This window comes from Pantherophis guttatus, chromosome 2 (assembly GCF_059756535.1).
Source record: "Pantherophis guttatus breed Tessera chromosome 2, ASM5975653v1, whole genome shotgun sequence".
In the NCBI taxonomy this organism is placed as follows: Eukaryota; Metazoa; Chordata; class Lepidosauria; order Squamata; family Colubridae; genus Pantherophis; species Pantherophis guttatus.
The window spans coordinates 280467290-280490534 of NC_142064.1; the positions used below are offsets into that span (position 1 = coordinate 280467290).

The 23245-nt window shown below is 41.1% G+C and overlaps 1 protein-coding gene across 1 annotated transcript; it reads right to left on the reverse strand.

Moving 5' to 3' along the window:
• Window positions 1-5791: 5791 nt before the first annotated feature.
• Window positions 5792-22863, reverse strand: LOC148116029 (vomeronasal type-2 receptor 26-like). Its single transcript, XM_087884724.1, has 5 exons — window positions 22702-22863; window positions 21652-22470; window positions 15383-15607; window positions 13779-13905; window positions 5792-6717 (listed from the first exon to the last, which is right to left on the reverse strand). The coding sequence occupies exons 1-5, from the start codon at window positions 22861-22863 to the stop codon at window positions 5792-5794; spliced, it is 2259 nt and encodes a 752-aa protein (XP_087740850.1).
• Window positions 22864-23245: the final 382 nt, after the last annotated feature.

The window sequence follows — 23245 nt, forward strand, 5'->3', positions numbered from 1 at the left end:
TCCCCACAATATGCACCCTTTTAATCCCGCCAGCTCGGTCTGTCTCGATTTGAACAGTTGGAATTCCGTGTCCACGTTCGCTTCCGGCCATCCTTTCCAGATCCAGTTCAAAATGCGTGCCAGAGTTCTGTCTTTTGCTGTGGCTCTCGTGATGTCTGTAGCGGAGATCTGTGCACTTTCCATTGTTTCAGTTAGTAGTGTGGTTGATGCTGGAGCTGGGTCTTCTTCTATTTCTGGAAGTGGGCATCTGCTGAGTGCATCAGCATGGTTGATTGTCTTTCCAGGCTTGTAGTTCAGCTGGTAATTGTAGGCTGTTAGGAACTCTATCCAGCGAAGCATTCTTGGCGACAATATAGGTGGGGTGGGTTTGTTTCCGGCGATGTAGTGGTTTATGGTCAGTGATGAGTTCGAATCTCCGGCTATACTAATACTCATGGAATCTCTTTATTCCGGCTACTGCAGCCAATGCTTCCTTATCTAATTGGCTGTAGTTCCTCTCCGGCTTGGACAATGTTCGGGAATAAAATGCGATGGGGGCTTCTCTTCTGTTTGGCATACAGTGGCTCAGCACAGCTCCAATGCCGAAAGGTGATGCGTTGCAAGTCAGCCTGATTGGCAGTGTCCCGCTGTATTGCACCAATACTCTGTCCAATGTTAGTAATTTTTTTATTTCTTTGAATGCCGTTCTTTCTGGTTTCCCCCACTTCCATTCCGTTGTTTTGTCCAGTAGCCGGTGGAGCGGTTCAGCAGTTGTAGCTTTCTGCGGTAGGAAGTTCAGTAATCCGAGGAAAGCTTGCAGTTCTGTTTTATTTTTTGGTGTAGGTGCTTCCTACACCAGTTTTCCAGGAGTGGGTCGTATTCCTGACTCATCTATTAAGTATCCAAACTGTAACCGCTTACACTTAAAGGCACCCCTGCGTGTCACGATTGTCTGTGCCTCAGCAGGGGCATTGTCTAGGGAAGCTGTTGGTACGCTTGTGCCAGGTCCAGTTTTGCAAAAAATTTTCCTCGGCCCAAAGAGTGGAGCAGGTGTTGCACCACTGGCACGGGATAGGCACTCTGTTGTAATGCCTTGTTTATTGTACTTTTGTAGTCCCCACAGATGCGTACCGACCTATCTGGCTTAACGGGGGTGACGATGGGTGTCTCCCATTTTGCATGGTTGATAGGCTCTAAGACTCCCTGGGCAACTAGCTTGTCTAGCAGTTCATTTATCTTAGGCCTTAGAGTAAATGGGACCCTCCTGGGCTTAATCCGGACAGGGGCAACTTGGGGGTCTAGGCTAAATGATATCAGGGACCCCATGTACTTGCCTAATTCTCTGTTGAATCTGTTGAATTAGGCAAGTTCTGCAAATTCTGTCATCAGTTTTTCCTCCCAGCCGCAGTCGTTGATGTGGTCGATGCCCGTTACAGCCAGTCCTAATGGTTCAAACCATTCCAGATCTTATAGGCTAGGTTTATCTCGGTCCACGATGGTGAGAGGTAGCTTTGCTTTGAAAGTTTTGTAGGCAACGTTGAAAATTCCCGTGCCAATTACTGGAATCCGATTCCCTTGTCAGGGCATTTATTAATCCCATGTTTGGCTCTGGGACTAATTACCCTGGTTTAGAGTAGATGAATCGAGGCTTACCCTTGTTTGCAATAATCTGAAAAGAAACGCGAGGAAAAGGTTTCTAATAAAACTCATTTATTTGTTATAAAGAAAATAAAACACCTCACTAACTAAGAAAAGTTATTTGTTACATTTTTAAAAATAAATCGGGCCAGTTGCTTTCCAGCAACCGGCACTCCTGGCAAGAGAACAAAGGAAAAAGTGTGAGAAGGAATGTGGGTGGATGCGGAAACACGTAGCTTACTGATAAGAAGTTGGCAAAGCTACGGAGAGTCTGACAGTCCAGAAATAATGAGCTCAGCTGGTAAATAAAATAACGCAGTGACATCCCTTGGTAGTCTATTAGTGTCAGTTTTTGGCGTTTGAGTGCGCTGGTGGTGATGGCAGTAACTATTCGCTGGATTGTTGCCCAGGAAACCATGGATAAGCAGGACCCCGAGTCGACCTCCATTTTTCAGGGTCTCCCCTCGATGAGTACGGTCGCCGCCATCTTGTTTGATTTTCCCGTGCTTGCATGACCCGCTATTAAAGTTTGGTGGGTTTCTCCTCTCTCTGATTCGGAATCCTTGCTTCTGCGACCTCTTCCAAATGGTTGTCTTTTTCCGCTTGCCTTGAACTGTTGGTTGTTTGGCGGTGAGCTTGGTGGACGGCTTGGTCGGCTCCTTTGGGACACTGGCTGAGATACTCTGCAGGCTCTCACTATATGTCCCTTTTGGTCACATCTCTGGCAGATGGCATCGCGGAATCTGCACTCTGCCCTGGGGTGATTTCCCTCGCAACCTGCGCACGGGAATTCTGACTTCCCTTTTCCTCGTGGCTTGCCCCTTCAGTCTGCTTGTAGTTGATGGACTTCATCCTCTTCTTCTTCCTCTGATCCCGTTTCAACATCCTCATAATGGATCGAGGATTCTTCTTTTCCTTGCGGCCCCTTGTTCATCTTTTTCATGGCTGCCGCGGATTTCTGGGATGCCTCTGCTGCGGTGACTTCTTCCATCGCTTCTTTGAATGTTATTTGAGGCTTGGCCAGGAGTCTACTTTGCAACGTGAGGACTTTTAACCCCAAAACTAGCCGATCCCTCATAGCTTCCTCTAGATTAGAAAAGTCACAGGCTGCAGCTATCTCCCTCAGGGTCGCGATGAACTCACTGATTGATTCGCCTTCCCTCTGGTCCCTCCGGTAGAATTCATGTCTCCTTACCAGGGATGAAGCTTGGGGAGCGTAGTGTGTCTTTAGGATGCTTTGTAGAGCTGGCCAGGACATCGTTCTTAGCTCAGTAGGGGCTGCGAGCGCTTTTGCCATCTTGAACACGGCGGCTCCGCAATATGTGAGGAAGAGCGCTCTCTTTCTTTGTTCTGACAGGCTCAACAGGTCGTTTCCTTCCAAGTGCATGTGGAATCTTTCCATGTAAGATTCCCAGTCTTCTCCAGCTGGGTTGAACGGTGCATGTGGGCTGATTGAAGGCATAGTGGTAGCCGATGATCTGACCAGTGTCTGTAGTCGTTGATCTGGACGGCTGACGATTGCTTGTTGGAGGTTCAGTGCTTGTTCTTTGTCCTTCAGTATCCCACCTTCGTCACCAGTGTTAAGTCGTAGGTGCAAGAATGGACAGGACATGCAGTAGAATCAACACTTTTATTAGCTCCGTAAATCGCAATAGAGAATCCTAGCCACGGCAGCTCCTTTTATAGATAGGAGCTGTCTGTGGCTTCAGCCACTGATGTTACTCTGAGTTTCCTGCTCTCGTTCCTGATTGGTCCGTTCAAATCTGCCATTCAATACTCAACATACGTGGTGGATGAATATAACTGCAGGAGGAAAACTAAGGTGGATATAGTTTGCCTCAGGTGTCTCCCCAGAGTTGAGAAGCAACTGCTCATTCTCCTACCTGAAATCTACCTGCCAAAATGAGTACATTCTTTGATTTGGGAACAACAAGCGCCAAGTTTTGGAAAAGGGAAAACTGTAGAAATAGTAGTTATGAACAGCTCATCATGAATTGAACTCACTCCATTCATCATTGATGGGGGCTGGATTGGATAACTTTTCACAGCTTTCCAACATTCCTAGGTGTTAATATTGAAGAGATTTGAGGTTTACTTGATACTTAAGGAAGAGATTTCTATTGATTCAGAGAAAGAACCTGATTGAATTCGTCAACAATTCCTCATCAACCTGAAGTGAGGATGTGCATGTGCATTTCCACAGCCCGTTTGCAAATCCCTCATAGCTCTCAGACCCCTGTTCTGGTCCAACCCCCTGCTCAAGCAGGAGACCTTCTACCATTTCAGACAAATGGCTGTCCAGTCTCTTAAAAGCCTCCAGTGATGAAGCACCCACAACTTCTGAAGGCAAGCCCTCCACTGGTTAATTGTCCTGACTGTCAGGAAGATTCTTCCTGGTTGATTCCTGCGATATCTGAAAACTAATGGAAGGGGGTTTCTTTCTCTTACCTCCCCTCCCCCAAGTAAAGTTGCCATTGTCCATCAAACAACATATCTGAGGGAGCGGCGTTGAAAGCGAAGAAATGAATCCGGGAAGCGCTGGGTCCACGCTTTGCAAAAGTGCGGCTCCTTCCTGCCACTTGTTTTGAAATGTGATTAGAAAGGGGATATTTTTTAAATAACTATATAAGTTGGTTAAAAGTAATAAATATGATTCTTAATATTTTATTTGTGGTAAAGAAACAATACATAGAATTTGGCATGAAAACAACATATTGATTTGGAGAAAATAATGAAAGATTATAATTTAACAAAATGTGCATTATTATTATTATTAGAATTATATAACTTGTCAAACATAACATAACCATGGCTTAGGTCCAGGATATTTGTCAGACCATCTGCAACCAGCAACAGCTTCCCATCGCCCGGTGCGTTCTCACAGTGAGGGCCTACTCAGGGTGCTGTCGGCTAGACAATGTCGGCTGGCGGCCCCCAGAGGTAGAGCTTTCTCTGTGGGCACGCCCACCCTTTGGAATCAACTCCCCCTGGGGCTCAGGTTGGCCCTTGACTTTCGCATTTTCCGTCGTGAACTAAAGACATGGCTGTTTAAATCGCCCAGCCTGGACTGATTTTAATGAGTTTTAACATATGTTTAATTGTATTTTAATATGTTTTTATCTGGTTTGATTTTAATTATTGTGAGCTTGTTGTAAGTTTGTTAACTACAACAAATATGATTATTGGTATTCTACTTGTAGTAAAAGGAGCGATATCAAGAATATGGAGATTGGCATAAAAATAATATATTGAAATATTAAATAATTAAAGAAAGATTATAATTTAACAAAATATGTGTATTATTACTAAAAGACTATATGATCGTTAATTGTATTAAATATGACAAATATTGTTTTATTTGTACTAAAATGCAACTCTGGTTCCACGCTGTTCACACAACAATATGTTTGTAGAAAAATAAAAAATAAAAAATTTGGAAAAAAAAAGATAGATATAGATGATAGATAGATGATAGAAAGAGATAGATGATAGATGATAGATCAATAGATGATAGATTAATAGATAGATAATCGATAGATAGATGATATAGATAGATAGATGATATAGATAGATAGATGATAGAAAGATAGATAGATGATAGATAGATAGATAGATGATATATATAGATAGATAGATAGATAGATAGATAGATAGATAGATAGATAGATGATAGATAGGTAGATAGATAGATAGATAGATATGGATAGATAGATGGATGGATGGATGGATGATAGATAAATAGATGATAGATGATAGATAGATGATAGAAGATAGATGATAGATACGTAGATAGATAATAGATAGATCATAGATAGATCATAGATCATAGATCATGATAGATAGATGATAGATAGACGGACAGACAGAATGACTGACTGTCTGACAAATGGACGGACAGACAGAAAATGGGATAGACTTTGCTGAGTGTGGGAAGAGTGACCCATATAAATTTTAAGTCCACAAAGCTGGAATGGTAACTTCGGTATGGTCTCCTTGAAGCCCCAATGTGGGGGGGAAAGCAGCTGCTAAAATGGCTTGCAGGGAGTGAAACAATGATTCCTTTTAGCAATCTGCAAACCAAATCTACATCTCCACATTCACAAGTACAATAATGCATATCGAGCAGAAATTAAATTGCTAAATTAACACAGATCAAGCAGTAAGCCCACTGCAGTTATTTAGCCTTTGCTTTCAAGCCAACTTCTGTTCTTGCTGTTAGCTGCTCTTTTGTATTCAGGTCTGGTCTTAAAACAATAATGTAGCATTTGGGAATGAAGATGCAGCCCAATAAGCCGGCACTGGAGGACAAGATGGAGAAGACCTGCACGGCCACCATGTATTTCCCCTTGGTGCTCAGGTAGGTGGGCACAAAGGAGATCCAGACGCTGCAGAAGACCAGCATGCTGAAGGTGATCAGCTTGGCTTCGTTGAAGGCCCCAGGGAGGTTCCTGGCCAGGAAAGCCACCACAAAGCAGACAGCAGCTTGGAAGCCCATGTAGCTAAGGGCACCATAAAACATGACGACGGAGCCTTCGTTGCATTGCAGGATGACCTCTCCAGACTGGGACTGCATATCAGACTCAGGAAATGGAGGAGAGGTTCCCAGCCAGAATGTGCAGATGACCATTTGGATGCCAGAACAAGAAATAATAATGGAGTTGGCCAAACTCTTCCCCAGCCACTTCCTTGCCTTGCTCCCTGGCTTTGTTGCCAAGAAGGCCAGCACCACTGTGACCGTTTTGGCCAAAACAGAAGAGACGGCAACCGAGAAGATGATGCTAAAGACAGTTTGTCGGAGGAGGCAAGTGGTAGTCCTTGGCTGACCAATGAATAAGAAGGAGGAAGAGAAAGAAAACAGGAGGGAGATGAGGAGGACAAAAGAGAGGTCTTGATTGTTGGCTTTGACCAAAGGAGTTTCCAGGAATTTAATGAAGATGATTAACACAAAGGCTGTGATTAAGCAGAAGAAGAGGGCAAGGGAAGTCAGGATGATCCCCAGATAGTCTTTGTAGGACAGGAAGGTTTGGATCTTGGGGAGACATTGAACTTGGGCGTTATTTGGATGCTGATCAGCAGGACACTTGCTGCAATAATCTGCATCTGAAAAGAAAACAGATGTAGCATGTAGCATGATTAATGCCTTCCTTCTGGAATGAATATTGTATTATGCTGTTTTCCATCTGTGAGTTCTGATGATTGAAACCCAGACAGGGCATTCACTGAGAAATGCTCCTTTTCTGAGAAAATATGGAGTAAAAGGAAGCTTGCTTGAATTATTATAACAAAAAGACTTTTTTAGTAGCAATGCAATGGTAGATGAAGAGAGCTCAGAATAAAAATTTCACCAGGGAATTGACATAAGAGCCATGTCTTCGGCGACGGCGGCGGCGCTCTTTGAAGCTCCGCCAGCCCCGCCGCCTGTAGAGCCGCTTCGAAACGAAGAAGCGGTTCGAAAACTTCTAAATCCACAGGATTGAAGAAGGAGAGATTGCAGGGCACAGGTTGAGCCCCTGTAACCCCCCAGGGAAGTTTCTGGGGAGAGAACAGGCGTGGCTCCCTCCCAACCTGCTGGAACTCCGGGCGACGTGGGACGATTCTGCTTTTGCAGAACAAGCCGGCTGCAGGAAACTTAAAGCGAAAGAACCAGTTTTAATAAACAGCGAAACTACCTGAATCCTGAAATTTGGAAACGCAAGTATTAGCACTTTGTTGACTTTTCAATCTGAGAAAATGCGAGTGAGTGAAAGTGCTTTGAAAAAACATGGCGCCTAGCTTCAGAGTTAACGAGCCAGCGAGTGTGGATTGGTGAAGTTACTTTGTTTTGTTATAAAGTTTCCAAGTTGCTACTAAGCTGCCTTGCTTGTTATAAGAGAAACAACTGGGAAATTTTTTCCCTTTTCAATATTGGACTTTGCTTTATTTTAACCCTTATTTGATCAAATCTGGGGGACTTTTTTAGAAGTCTTTGTGCAGGAGGGAAAGGAAAAGGAACTTCCCTCTTTAGAAAAACTAGATCACGAGCCAGGATGGCTTCAAAGAAGCAGGAAGGGAAGGCATTGGGGGGGGATCCCCCACACACAAACATCAAACGCAACTTCCCCCTGCTCAACAGCTACAAACTCAGAAAAAAGAATTTGATGTGGGAGATTTAAAAGAATTTATTTCTAAAACTCTGGATGACAAATTTCAAAAATGTCAACAGGAGATAGATGATAAACTTCAAAAATCACATCAGGAATTTATGCAGGAAATTAATGAAGTTAAAGACATGGTGAAACAGAATCAAAATAAGGTGACCAAAAAAATATCAGAAGTGGCGTCTGGCCTGGCAGAATTTATTGGGAAAGTTGATTTTAAAGTTGAAGAATTCAAATCAGAAGTTAATGTTAAGATGAAAGACAATGATTATAAAATTGATGAAGTTGACAATAAAATGCAGAGAATTGAAGATGAGATTGTTATGATACAATTCCGGGCGATGGAATTTGCCATACGGCTTCGGGGAATTCGAGAGGAGGAGAGACAGGACTTGAGACAGGTTTGCTCTGAAGCCTTGGCTAAGATTTTACAAGCTAATCCTGATTTGGTATTTCATAAAATAGATAAAATTTACAGAGTGAACTCTTGGGTGGCCAGACTAAGACAACTGCCTAGAGATGTGGTCATATACTTTACTGAGAGAGAAATTAGAAATGATATCCTGCAAAAATCTTTTCACACTTCTGTACAAGTGGGGGGCTCACGACTTGAAATTTTTAAAGAATTACCTCCTAAAATGCTGAAAGCTAGAAAAGAATTTGGTTTTCTTGTTAAGGAATTGAGAAATTTACTGATACCCTTCCGGTGGGACGCACCAGCTGGGATAATTTTTAGATATAAGGGAGAAGGATATCGGTTGAATACCGTGGAGAAGGCACAACACTTTTACAGTACTATTCTTAAGGAAAGAACACCATCTCCACGTACATCTACAGTTTTGGAGATTAAGGAGAGTGAAGAGAGGCAATTGAAAGAACAGTCTAAGCAGGAATTAGAAAACGTGCAAGGTGCAGAAGGAGGTTTTCTGAGTGAGCCCTTGTTGGATTCTTCTCCAATTTTGGATTTGATTCAGTTGACTGAAGTTAAAGATCAACGTATAACTAGAGCTCAATCCAAGCTACTTAAACAAAAGCAACAACAACAACAGGAAAGACAAGACAAGAAGGCAGTTAAGAGTACCGTACAAGAGAGTGGAGCTATGGGAGGAGCGAGATCGAAGCTCTCGGATGAACTTCAAATATTTTGCTCTGCGCTCCAGAAAGAGGCTGATGATCTTTAAGTGTCTATCTTGGAATGTCAATGGGTTGAATTCAGCACAGAAAAGGAAGAAATTATTTACATATTTGAAACAATTTAATAATGATATAATATGTTTACAAGAAACGCATATCACAACTCAAGATCAAAAATATTTGATAAACTCAAAACTAGGAGCACATTATATATCTTCAACTTCGCAGAAAAAGAATGGTGTGGTTATTTATGTAAATAAAAAATTAACAGCAAAAGTTATAGAAGCAGATCAAGATGGTAGGTTTGTAGCAATTGAATTGCTCACAGCAAATGGCCAAATTCTTTTGATTGGAATTTATGCTCCCAACCAACAACAGGATTATTTTTATAAGATGTTACATACTAAAATATTGCAATGGGACTACAGATCTATTTTAATTATGGGAGACTGGAATGGAGTAATTGATTCTAAACTAGATAAAAAGAGCTTGGCAAAGTCTAGAATTAGACTACCACAGACTTTTTTTGATATGAAAGAAGATATGGAATTAAAAGATGTTTGGAGAATACATAATCCAAATGAACTGGATTACACTTTCTTTTCTGATAGACATAGATCCTTTTCTAGGATTGATTTTATCCTGTTGTCAAATGATCTACTTGTTAAGACAAAAAGAACAAAGATTTTTCCAAGAACTCTGACTGACCATAGCCCTGTATGGATAGAAATTGAGATGGATAAGGTTGAGAGACGTTCTTGGAGATTAAATGAGAACTTGTTTAGATATGAAAAAAATACAATAGAACTTAAAAAGCATTTGAAAGAATTTTTTGAAATAAATTTGAATAAAGGTACCCCAATTGAAATTGTTTGGGACGCAAGTAAAGCTTATATGAGAGGGGTACTTATCTACATGAATTCTAAACATAGACTGTTCCGACAAAAGAAAAGATCTGAGTTGGAAATGGAAATAAAGAATAAAGAACAGTTACTTATTAAAAACCCAACAGATGAAAGAATACGAAGTGCTATAAAACTTTTGAAAGACCAATTTCAAATGCTTATGGCGGAACAAGTTGCAACAAGCTTACAATACGCGAAGCATAATACATTTTGCAACGCTAACAAACCGGGCAGATGGTTGGCTTACACATTGAGGAAAAAACAAAGTATACGGACTATTGATAGTATTGATATTGGAGGGAAAGAAATCTTTCAACAAAAACTAATTAAAGAAGCTTTTGTGGATTATTATACTAAATTATATGCCAAAGAAGAGGTGCAGAATAGACTTATAGAGAAATATTTAAAGGATAAGAGAGTCACAAAAATTACTGATCAACAAAAGGAAAGAATGAATTATCCTATAACAGAGGAGGAGATAACAGCAGCAATAAAACAGCTAAAAACAGCCAAAGCTCCTGGCACGGATGGTTTGACTGCAGTGTATTACAAAACTTTACAAGCTGAAATGGTGGGACAACTTAGAGATTTATTTCGCAATATTCAACAAGGGGGTAAAATACCCCCATCTTGGACAACTGCTTATATATCTTTGATACCAAAAGAACAAGTTGGTCCTAAAAAACCAGAGAACTACAGACCAATATCTCTTTTGAACACAGACTATAAAATTTATGCGAAGGTATTAGCCAACAGGTTGATGCCAGTAATTCAAAAGGTGATTCATGTGGACCAAGCGGGATTTATTGAGGGCAGATATATGAAGGACAATGTAAGGCAAGTAATAGATTTATTGGAATATCTTGATAAGAATAAACAGATTTCTGCAGTGCTGGTTTTTTTGGATGCGGAGAAGGCCTTTGATAGAGTGGATTGGAATTTTCTACTAAAGACTTTAAAAAAGATGGGCTTTGGGGACCAATTTATACAGGCGATCTCAGCAATTTATCAAGAGCAAAAAGCACAGATTATTATTAATGGAAGTTTGACGACAGAGTTTAAAATTGAAAAAGGAACAAGACAGGGATGTCCGTTGTCCCCACTTTTATTTATTTTAACATTGGAAGTCTTGCTAAATACAATACGGGACTCTAAAATTTTGAAAGGCATAATGATAAGGCAAGAGGATTATAGAATAAAGGCATTTGCAGATGATCTGGTGGTTACCCTATCACAACCAATGGAATCAACAATCCTGATGAACGACATTATACAAGACTATGGTAGAGTTTCAGGTTTTAGACTGAATTCAAAAAAGACTAAAATGATAGTCAAAAATATGACACAAGATCGTAAACATGAGCTTGAAAGGAGGGCAGGTTTCGAAATTGTACCTAAGGTAAAATATCTTGGAGTTCAGGTTGCAGAATCAAACATGAAATTGTTTCAAAATAACTATGAGGTGTTGTGGCGAGAGGTCCAGAAAGACATGGAGACTTGGAAAAAGCTGCAACTGTCTTTACTTGGAAGAATAGCAGCAGTTAAGATGAACATTTTGCCAAGATTTCTGTTTTTGTTTCAAATGATTCCGGTGCTTAAAAGTGATAAACAACTGAAAGTTTGGCAAACTGGACTTAACAAGTTTGTCTGGAACGAGAAAAAGCCGAGAGTGAAATTGAAAATTATGCAAGATGTTCCAGAAAGAGGAGGCCTTAAACTTCCAAACCTACAGTTATATTATGATGCAGCAGCTTTAACTTTAACAAGTGATTGGTTTGGAAGTAAAAAGGCTGGAATATTGAATGCAGAAAGTTTTGATCTTGAATTTGGATGGCATGCTTACTTATTTTATGATGACAAAGTTGATAAAGTATTTAAAAGTCATATACTTAGAGACTCTTTGATGAGAGTTTGGAAGAAGCACCGACTCAAATGGGATTATAAAATACCGCTATGGCTGGATCTTGGTCATACCTTGTGGAATACAAATATAATGTCACTCGGGGGGTTTTTATACAAAGAGGTTCTTTTTACAGATGCGGGCAGATGGCAGCTGAAGACATTGCAGACACTGTTGGACGAAGGGATTAATTTAACCTGGTTACAATATAATCAATTACAATTGAGATGGAAAGAGGACCAAAAAACTGGTATTATGTTGCATGAGGAAGAATTGGTTAGACATATAAGAGAGAAAGGTCCAATGCATATTAAAAGGCTTTATAATGTTTTGCTAGAAAGGGATTCAGAAACTGAATTAGTTAAAGATTGTATGATTAAGTGGGCACAAAATTTTGAAGAACCAGTGATGTTGGAAACATGGGAAAAAATTTGGGTTCAGAATGTTAAATTTACACAGTCGCAGAATTTGAGGGAAAATTTTTATAAAATGTTTTATAGATGGCATTTAGATCCTAAAAAGTTGTCATGTATGTACCCTAATGTTCAGCCAAAATGTTGGAGATGCGAATGTTTGGATGCTACGTATTATCATGTTTGGTGGACCTGTAGGAAAGTTAAGGCTTTTTGGATAAAAATATGGTGGGTCATGCAGAATGTTTTGAAGAAAAAAATTCAATTTTCTCCACAATTGTTTTTATTGGGTATAGTTAAGGGTTTTACACGGGGTGAAATAAAACTAATATTGTATATGATAACAGCAGCAAGATTGTTGATAGGTAAATATTGGAAGAATGAAGTTTTGCCTACTATCGAGGAATGGACTTTGAAGATGGCAAGTTTTGCTGAGATGGCGAAGATCTCAGCATATTTAAAAGATTGTTCACAAGAGACTTATGAATGGGAATGGAAAAGGTGGATAGAATATGTTCAGAACAAATACCAAACTAGAAAGTATCAAATAGCTTTTATTTGAAAATAATGTATTAGAAATATCTTAATGTAAAGAGACAAAGAGGAAAAATTATATAGGGGGAGGGATGGGTTCAGGTTTATATATCAGTGTTATTAGTTATGAGTACATAATAGGGAAGTCTGGGGGGGAGGGTTAGGGAGGGTTAGGGAGGACGGGAAGTTTGGGGAGGGAGGTGGGGGGGTGAAAAAAAAAGGGGTGAAAATGTAATTGTAAAACTTTTGCAATAAAAAAAAAAAATTTCACCAGGGAATTGACATAAGAGCCATGGTGGCGCAGTGGTTAGAATGCAGTACTGCAGGCTACTTCTCTTGACTGCCGGCTGCCAGTAGTTTGGCAGTTCACTGGCTCAAAGTTGACTCAAGGTTCTGAGGTCAGTAAAGTGAGGACCCAGATTATTGGGGACAATATGCTGACTCTCTAAACCTCTTAGAGAGGGAGTGTAAAAGCACTGTGAAGCTTTATAGCTGGGAAGTGCTATTGTTGTTGCTATAAGAAAGTCAATATGGCCACAATATCTGGAAGTACACGCGGCCCCTGCATTTACCTGGAATGATGAACAGGCCCCGTGGAGACTACTGGGAGAGGCGTGGTGGTGTGGGCGTGGCCAGCCAGGGGTGGCATTTGGGGGTTTGCCAAACCCGGTGATCCTTGGCTAGAGGATTACCTGAACCCTGCCGAAACCCCAGGAGCCCATCCCTGGTTTGAACCCAAATATCAGTGAGAGAGTGATGAATGAATAGACAGGGTACTGCTTATGGGATGGAGGTCCACAAGCAAGGTTCTACTCTAGAGAAAGTCCATTTGTAGTACACATCTACCATGCTCTTACCATATAAGAACAGTAGGATCTCTATTATTGACCTGGACTCTGAAGGAAGAGCTTAAAACCTTGCACTCCAAGACTGTTGGATTTTTTTATTTTGATGACTGTAAATCCATTTCCTCTTGCCACATTTTTCAATGGAACAATGGGATGGAATTCTTTAATTGTAAATCTCTTGGAGCACATGTTTCAGAAGTCAAAGACAGCAGTTCTTTATTTCAGAATGCATCTTAGTGATTCCTGGCCCAGTTCACAAAGTCCAGCTTTTTCTTCAGCAGGACACCTACCTTCCTGAGTCGAAATGGTCCCTTCTGCACACAAGGAACAGCCATAGCAGCAAAGCGGTTTCCCCTCCAGTACCATTTTGGCTTCTCCAGGATGACATCTTCTAGTACACCTGGAATGACGAAATGTCTAACAACAACAAAAAGACATTACCACCACATGTGAGATGCTGTCCGTGAAAATGAGCTGAAACAGGGTCTGCTGCTCAAGTAGGCAGTTGGACTTGAAACTCCAAGGTCCCTTCCATCTCTATTCTATGTGTTCTATGTTCTAAGCTGAGTTTTTGTGAAGGGCCCAATTCGTTTTGATGGTTGACAGTGATCTTGCTCTCAAATCTCCTTAAATTCTAGTCTATGATACTGGAAACTGATAGAACTAGAAAGCAATCTACTCTCAAGATTGCGCTGGGTATGTGGCTGTGATTTTAACAGCCAATCTTGTAAAATTAAAAAATGTAGTCTAATGGTTCTCAACCTTTTCTTCACCACAGGCCCTCTTTAGATAACTTTTGTGGCCACGGATCGTAGCCACGGTCCCCCAAAGCTTAACTCAAGATTTAAACCATAACATTTGATAGCGGTGGCAGTGGGAGGCTCTGCCCACTCGCCCGGATGCTTCTGCGCATGTGCAGAAGCATTGTGCGCATCCACGGGTGCCCATGAGCAAACCGGTAGTAACGGGTTTTGAAAACCGCCTCTGCAGTGGTGGGTTTCAAGTTTTTTTACTACCAGTTCTGTGGCTGTGGCTTGGTGGGTGTGGCATGGCTTGATGGGTGTGGCTTGGTGGGCGTGGCAGGGGAAGGATACTGTAAAATCTCTATTCGCTCCCCAGTCCAGGGGAAGGTTACTGCAAAATTCCCATTTCCTCCCAATCAGCTGGGACTCGGGAGGCAGAGAATAGATGGGGGCGGGGCCAGTCAGAGGTGGTATTTACTGGTTCTCTGAACTACTCAAAATTTCCGCTACCGGTTCTCCAGAACTGGTCAGAACCTGCTGAATACCACCTCTAGACTGGACAACCAAACACTTAGTAAGGGCTTTAAAGCACTATGAAGCGATATATAAATCTAAGTGCTATTGCTATTGTTATAATACTGGGTCGGTCACCGGGACCAGAGGTTTTGTCTTCCGAGCTTTCAGACTTGTTGGAACCCATCCTCAGGGAACTTCCGTCTAGCAGAGTCTTCACTGTTCTGTGTGTGTATTTATAGTGCCTGTTGTAAGTGACGTTTTAGATGTTGATTGGGGTGTGTTGATGGCTGTTGGTGGCTTGCTTTTAAGTCATTAGCTGTTGTTTGCTTGTATGCCCAGCTCTCGCCTTCTAAGTACTTGATAGGCTGATGGTAAATCCGCACTCCTGTTGACTGATGAGGGGCCTGTTTCCCAGGCTTCAATTACTTCCCTGGCTGTTTTTGTGCCTGCTCGTCCAACAAACTTAGTAGCTATAAAATCGAATGTGTGTCCTTTTTCATTTCAGTATGTTTAAATATAATACTCTCTATATACTATTTTTATAAAAAATTGACATTCTACTGTTTTTGAACTTTAACAAATTAAAGGAAAACTATTAGAATTTCACCCAAATGAGATGGATGGATTACACCTACCTGGCTAAAATGCCTGGACCACCTCTCCTGATCAAGGATGAAATTGGTCTCTGAGGAGCCCCAATGTCTGCGTATTTCTCCAAACTTGGTGGCCCGGGTAGATTGGTTCGAGAAGGTCTCCCATTTCACAATATCAAAACTGGCACTCAACTCCCCTTTCTCATCCAAATACACGCCTTCCAGAGAGGAGTTGTAGAACTGGGTGTTTCCCAGAAAAGAGTGAAGCTAAAGTCAAGACAATCAATCATGTTCAGAGAACAGGAAACCAAGTCTAATAATTCCATCTGCCTGTAAAATCTTAGGGCCAATAGAAAGTATAATCTTAGAATTGGTTTTTCTAATGGTTTATTTTAATTTTTAGTTGCTTATTTGCAACTGCTTCTTATTCTTGTCTTTAATTGTGTGACCCACCCAGCGATAGGCATGTGAGATGGGTATTTATGTCATTTGAATAAATACAATAAATAAAATCAGCAGCAGCAGCTAAGGAAAATAGGTGACCGTGGAACATTGCAAGTATAGGTGGTCTGTTGTTTCTGTTGTTAAGCAAGACATTTCTTAAGTGAGTTTGGCCCCATTTTACAACTTTTCTTGCCACAATTGTTAAGTGAATCATTGCAGTTGTTAAGTTAGTAATGCGGTTGTTAAATGAATCTGGCTTCCCCATTGACTTTGTTGTCAGAAGGTCGTAAAAGGAGATCAGATGACCCCGGGACACTGCTACCGTCGTAAATATGAATTTTTATAATGTGACCATGGGGATGCTGCAAAGGTCATAAATGTGAAAAATGGTTATAAGTCAGGGGTGGGTTCTAAATTTTTTTACTATTGGTTCTGTGAGCGTGGCTTATTTTGTGGGCGTGGCTTGATGGTCATGTGACAATTCTTTAGGATTTAGCAGAGGTACTGGTCTACCAGGCTTTTAACTGCTTGCAGAGCTGTACCAGTCTACTCATTTGTTTTTGGAGGCACTGGTCTACCCATTCATTCATTTATTTATTTATTTATTATTGAAAAGTTTTAAAAAATTTTACACATATTTTCCCTTCCCTCCTCCCCCCTCCTGCCCTGACCCTCCCCCCACTCCCCCGGATTTCCCAGAGCAAATACAGGGTATAGTATTTAACAAACATATAAAAAAAACATAAGCTAACTATCTATAGATTTATCTCCCTTTTGCACTTTTACTCCCCTTGTTCATATCTAAATATAACTATTTAAACCAGTTATTGCTTGAAAGTAATCAATCCAACTTCATTCTTGTCCGTTCTTCAATAATAAGCAAGTCTTCTTTCTTCCAGCATTACACAATCAGAACCCAATTACAATTAACCATCACATCTCCAACCCTTACATATATTAACACATTAACAAAATATTTTAACCAATCTCAAATAAAATATATTGCAAAGACCTTATTTTTACTTTTTACCCCGTAAACTTATATTGATTCTTCCTGGAAACATTCCTTACTTAATAGCTTTGCATAAACTTATTCATCTTATTCTCTACAAATCCACTGCATATAATCAAATAATTTCTTCACTATTTAATATCTATAAAAATATTGTTAAAACCTTCCCTCAACCCTTGCACCACTTATATTTTCCTTATAACCCACAAATTTATATTTATTCTTCAACAAAACATTCTTTAATATAGTATTAATGTAATTTAAAACAAAGTATAAAAGTTTAAGTAATATCCTTCTTCTAACCCATAAACTTATATTAAATGATCTGTGCTGTCCATAACTTTTACATCCCCAATATTTTTCTTTTTTTTAACCCATAAGCTTATATAAATTCTTCAACAAAGCATTCCTTGAAATATAACTTTAGTGTTAATATACTTCAAGACAAAAGTGAAAGTTTGGTCGGTGGCCCATAACAATTCAAACATAACACTACTTAATATAACTTTTCAGAACAAATCATGTCCCTAAATATAAGTAAATCATTCATTTTCATTATAATATAACTTTTCAAAACAAATCAATATCCCTAAATACAGGTATAGTCATTCATTTTCACTATTACTATCCTCCCCAAGCAAAAGGATTGTAATTTTTCCATCTCCATTTTTTCATGACTTTTTTGCGAATCTTCTTCAGTCTTATTCCTCCGCCTTTTTTTATTTTTATAAGTTCTTGAATTTTCAACTGAAGTTGCTGTGCCTTACAATCTTGTTCTCTTCGCAAAGTAGTTCCTTTCAGTAAACACACCTCTTTAACTACGATTGAGAATCCATTTTTGTAAAAAAGTTGTAAAATTCCACTTCGAATCCTCCTTCTTATATTAGAAATCCCAATGCCTCCTGACAATTTTCCAGTTGACTGAAACTGGATTGTTTCTTCCACCTCTTCATTCAACAACTCACTATTATTTGGCAACTGAAATAACGATACAGTATCTTCACTTGTATCTTTGTTTCGAACTTGAGTAAAATCCTTCTTGAAAAACCCTTCCATTCTTTCCACTATAATGGAGGTAAATGATTCTAAAATTTCTTTAAAGAGATCCGCAATCAGCATTTGTGTATTTACTGATGTTTGTAATAGTGAGCCTTCATCACTTTCAAGAAAGCCAGCCTTTTTTTCCCCAACCACCTTGAACAATGCTGGGTATTAACAGCTTTAATGAGAGTTAACTTTCACTTTCACACCCTATTAAGCACAAGCGCCATTTTCTTCACTCCTTTAATCAGCTTCAAAAAGTGGCAATTTAAGCGTGGAGTTAAGGGTTTGTTACTTGCAATTGTCTGCTCTCCTGTCTTCACTCCATCTGCATAGATAATCAACTTAGATCTCAGTAAAGATTGCAGAAGCGGTCGCGACATTTTTTTCTGCTTAAAACAGAAGCGCCCTGGATCTCGGAATTTCACCAGATTTCCTGGGGAGCTCTCACCCTCCAAGCCCTCAAAACTATTTCAGGGGCTTTTGGGGAGCTCTACCCCCATCCGATTGCTCTCCTTTCCCTCTTCTCCCAGGGGAAAGGTTTACCAGCCACCGGACAGCTGATTTGCGCTGTCAGGGCGGCTTTACAAGATCGCAGGGCTGGCGCTCCGAGGGAGAGCATCCAGCAATGTCGGCAGTGCCACCGGAAGTCCCTCTACCCATTTATTTTTGCAGGCACCGGTCTACCCATTTATTTTTGGAGGCACTGGTCTACCTATTTATTTTTGGAGGCACCGGTCTACTCATTTGTTTTTGGAGGCACTGGTTTACCTATTTATTTTTTCAGGCACCGTCTACTCATTTGTTTTTGGAGGCACTGGTCTACCCATTTATTTCTGCAGGCACCGGTCTACTCATTTGTTTTTGGAAGCACCGGTCTACCACCACACTGCCTTTTAACACTGATCAGCTGTAGGGCGGCCCTTTGAAGCCCTGCGGCAAGACTTTAAACAGTTTTTTTCCTTCCAGCCGATCAGCTGGGACTCAGGAGGCAGCAATAGATTGGGGGTGGGGCCAAATAAAAGGTAAGAATAATGTGGGGGGAGCAGGGGGGCAGAACCAGTTCGGTGACATCATATCATCACCGCTACCGGCTCGGCGGAACCGGGCGGAACCCACCACTGTTATAAATTACTTTTTTTTCAGTGCCATGGTAACTTCAAATGATCACTAAATGAACTATTATAACCTATCCAGCAGAAAATAGGGAATGGAAGAATATTGGAAGGATAGTGAAGAAATCTATGGAGTTTCTCAGTTATCCAGGTCATGGTTGTTCCAAAGGTACTTTTTTCAAAAGGCAACTGGACTTTCTGGTTTTTCTTTGAAGATATTTCACTTCTCGGCCAAGAAGCTTCTTCAGCTCTGACTGAAATCCTTCCATTCCCCATCATCCAGTCAGAGCTGAAGAAGCTTCTTGGATGAGAATCGAAACGTCTTCAAAGAAAAACCAGAAAGTCCAGTTGCCTCTTGAAAAAAGCACCTTTGTGACGATAGTGAAGAAGGAAGTTAGCATAACAGAAAGTCTTACTGAGTAATGGAGAGACTAAACTGGTCTACAAGAAAGACCAAATGATGAACAGAAAAGGGACATGATAAGGCAGGGGTGTCAAACTTAAGATCCATGGGCTGGATCCCTCCCACTGAGCAGAGATGAAATGCTCTGAAGTCTGCTACTGGTTCGATTCACTACCGGTTCGCTTTGCATGTGCATGCACAATGCGCACCAAATGAGTGCTTTGAGTGCATGCACACCGCAGGCGCTACCACACAGCACTGGTAAAGGAGGATTAAGAAGTCTTTTCTGAGTCTTCAAAGGTAAGTAGAACAGTGACGGGGGAACAGCTGTGCTGCGCGATTTAGATTCGCTAGAAAGTAGGATTTCCTGCTTTCTAGCGAATGTAAATTGTGTGGCACAGCTGACCGTCAGAAATATATGTTCGCCTGAACCAGTAGCATTTATTACTACCAGTTCGGGCGAACCGGTCTGAACCGGTAGCATTTTACCCCTGCCGCTGAGTGGTTAAATCTGGCCTGTGGGGCTCCTCTGGAAACAACGAAGTTTCTCCTTAATTCCAAATGGTAGGCAGAGCAGATAACAACAAGACCTAGCCGTGGCTAAGAGAAGGAAAATCAAAGAAAGAGACAGAGGAGTAATTCTGGCTGCACAAGACCAAGCCTTAAGAACAAATGCATTCAAAGCCAGAATTGAAAAGACAGTGAAAACAGCAAACACAAACACGAACTCTACAAGCAAGGTAAAGCAGTGGACAAGCCAGTGAGCGGCTGCAAGAAGATCACACAAACAATTGTGTAATGAAGAAGCAACAGTGGTGCATTGGAACATCTGCAAGAAATACCATTTGCCTTCAAGCAACAACTGGCAGGACCAAAAAATGAACAAAGGAATAGAAAATGAAGAAGCGAAAGTGTTCTGGGACTTTAGACTTCAAGCAGACTAGCACCTGCCACATAACACCCCAGACTTAACAATTGCTATTTCCCAACCTATTCCTGCTTTTCCATTGTTATGGCATCCTCTTTTTTGTAAAACTGTTGGTGTTTTCTTTCCCTTGATATTGAAAGCTTCCCCACTTCCTTCAAGTGGAGACTTAGTTTGCAAGTCCTCTCTTTCTCATTCACTATTTGGGGAAGATTAGAACCATGACACTTAATTTTGCAACACAAAAGCAGTTTAGCAAATGCACTAGTGCCAATGTAACATTCCTCCCAATGGTTTGTAGAGATTCTCAGTCATCCAAGTCATGGTTGTCCCAAAGGTGCTATTTCAGGAGGCAATTGGACTTTCCGTTTTTTCTTTGAAGATGCTTCACTTCTCATCCAAGAAGCTTGTTCAGCTCTGACAGGATAGTGGGGAATGGAAGGATTTATATTCCTTGCAGACAGTATATCATTTGCATCCTTTTAGAGGGTCGTTGAAGCACTTGGAGGTTTATCTGTGTCCTCAGGGTCACCTGAGTAGTGCTCCTGGTTCCTGTAGTCTGCAATTTTTTCCTCTGGACTTTTAGCTATACAATTTGGGATGAACATCGTTTAACAAATGTCGAAGTAGGAAGTGGGGGGATCCTTCCAGTTTAACAACTGGTTCGAGGATCGTGTGCTTTGCGCACATGCAGTTCAACAAAAAATCGCCTTCCACATAAGTGCTACAGAATTAAAACAGCTAAGGCACAGCAATCTGCTCTGCCGTGCTAATCAGCTGCGAAGATAAAGGTAAGTAAAGCATGTGGGGGGGGCGGACCCAGCTGATCATTGGAACGAACCGGTTCACTCCCAGCTGATTGTCGGAGTGACCAGTTCATCCAAACCAGTCCGAACCGGTAGAATCCCACCCCTGAAAAAACCTCCAAGTGCTTCAATGACGCTCTAAAAGTATGCAAATGACCAGCCGTCTGCAAGGAATATAAATCCTTCCATTCCTCGTTAGTCTGTCAGAGTTGAAGAAGTTTCTTGGATGAGAAGCGAAATGTCTTTAAAAAAAAATAAATCAAGAACGTCCAGTTGCCTCATGAAAAAGCAACTTTGCCACTTTCCATAACCTGAACATTAGTAGGGAAAAAAAAGATATTTGGAAGGGAAGGAACATGAGTTGGATGGATTGGTCCAAGTGTTGTTTCAAGGACATGAAGATCCAGCCTAGGAGACACGAGAAACTGAACATTCTGCAAAATTACAAAATGGATTTCTTTGAAACCTCATAAAATATAGCCTACGACAACACGTCAACTGTTCTCAATCTTGAATGGCAACTCAAGAAAGCAGGAAGACCACTCGGGGGAGGTGGGATCTGTACCTGCCATGCTGGAATACTGTGTGATCTCAGCCCATCTTCACCTCCAGGTCTTATCCTGTGGGTTCTCCAAGACAGGGCCCTATCGATGGCCCTCGCCACGGCCTGCACAAGACTGGAAATGCGATAGCTGTCCTTGGAAAAAATGTTGTCCACAAACTCTTCACTTGGGAGCTCCAGAATCTCCTGCTTCTTGCATCTTCTCCTCCATTTGACTGACAATGCGGGCTTTGAAAGCAAGCATTCAAAGGCTGCCAGTCCGAATTCGTTCATAGTATCAAAAAATGTTTCAAAATTGTCACTGCTAATCTTTTTCTCCTGATGACATATGAAAGAGAAAAAGCCATGGATTTGCTTGTCAACAAAAATGTCATAACCAAAATTCAACGTGAGGTCCCACAAAGCTGTTGTGATCCAGATTTTCCCCACAATGGGGATCCTATACATCCTAGAGATCATGATCTGTAAAGTTTTTATGATGGGATAAAAGAAACGCACCTCCCCATAATAAATGAAGACAGTGACATTATTCCACATGAATAATGTTTCAAGGGGCAATAATGGGATTGCCACCGGCAGTCCTTGGGTCATCAACGAGAAGGCAACACAAATCTCATTCCTGGTCAAGACTGGGTTCAAAGTCCTCATGAACCTTTCTCCGTTATACGTGTCTGGAGACACAAGACTGACCCAGTTCCACCCAAAATGCTGGAGTAATTTGACAATCATATGGTACACATGTTCTTCTTTGGGGACCATCCGATAGACAAATGGGAACTGGATTTTATCATTCAGAGCTTCAGAAACAAAACTGTAGCTAACCTAACAAGGAGCAGAAAAAAAGCATTTCCTGAAGAAATGAAGATGCAGGTGAAAGAAAAAGAGACAGGAAGGCCCAACTTGGAGAGATTCAAATATTAGCAGCTTCCCCAAGCATTCCTGTCCTTGTCTAGCCCTAGCACTGTCCTTCTTTAGGCAGAAGGGGACATCAACCATCTCCATGCACCCCTAGGCCAATCAGGGAACCCAATTCCAGCCTACCTTGCTTCATACCTGTGGGATTTTGTAGATGCTGGACATGATTGAAATCTGACTGGAAGCATCCGACCCCACTCCTTCAATCACCACCAAGAGATTGCTTGCTCTTCCACAGCTGTAGTTGGGAACACTTGCTTCCCCAGTTGAGAGGAGGTCTGCCATGGCATCGTAGGTCATCCCAGCCTCATAATAATTATCATAGAAGTTGTAGCCCAGAGTGACATTGGGTAGGAGCTTGGGGTTTTGGTTGATCTCCTTGGTGGCAAAGAAGAAGGACAGGAGAAACCAGAAGATAAATGGTCCTGCCCTAAAGTAAAACACAGGTATCATCCAATCATTTTCATCGCACACCAATTTATCTGTAACAGCATCTCTTTTTAATGCACAATCCCATCCACATCTACAGTGTATTTGCATTGTAAATTAGTGAGTAATCTCGGCCGTACATGCAAGAAGAGGGAGATAACACCAACACCGCAAGACACCAAGACAGACCCTTCTTAGCAACACAGCACCTGTGGTCTTGGGTTACTTTAGGAGCACAAGTCCTGGTTCCTTG

Coding starts and splice junctions, on each gene's coding strand:
- LOC148116029 (XM_087884724.1), bottom strand. CDS start 22,863: ATGACCTACGATGCCATGGCAGACCTCCTCTCAACTGGGGAAGCAAGT. Junction 22,471..22,701: donor GCATCTACAAAATCCCACAG/GTATGAAGCAAG, acceptor GCTCCTTGTTAG/GTTAGCTACAGTTTTGTTTC. Junction 6,718..13,778: donor GACCATTTCGACTCAGGAAG/GTAGGTGTCCTG, acceptor TTTTCTTTTCAG/ATGCAGATTATTGCAGCAAG.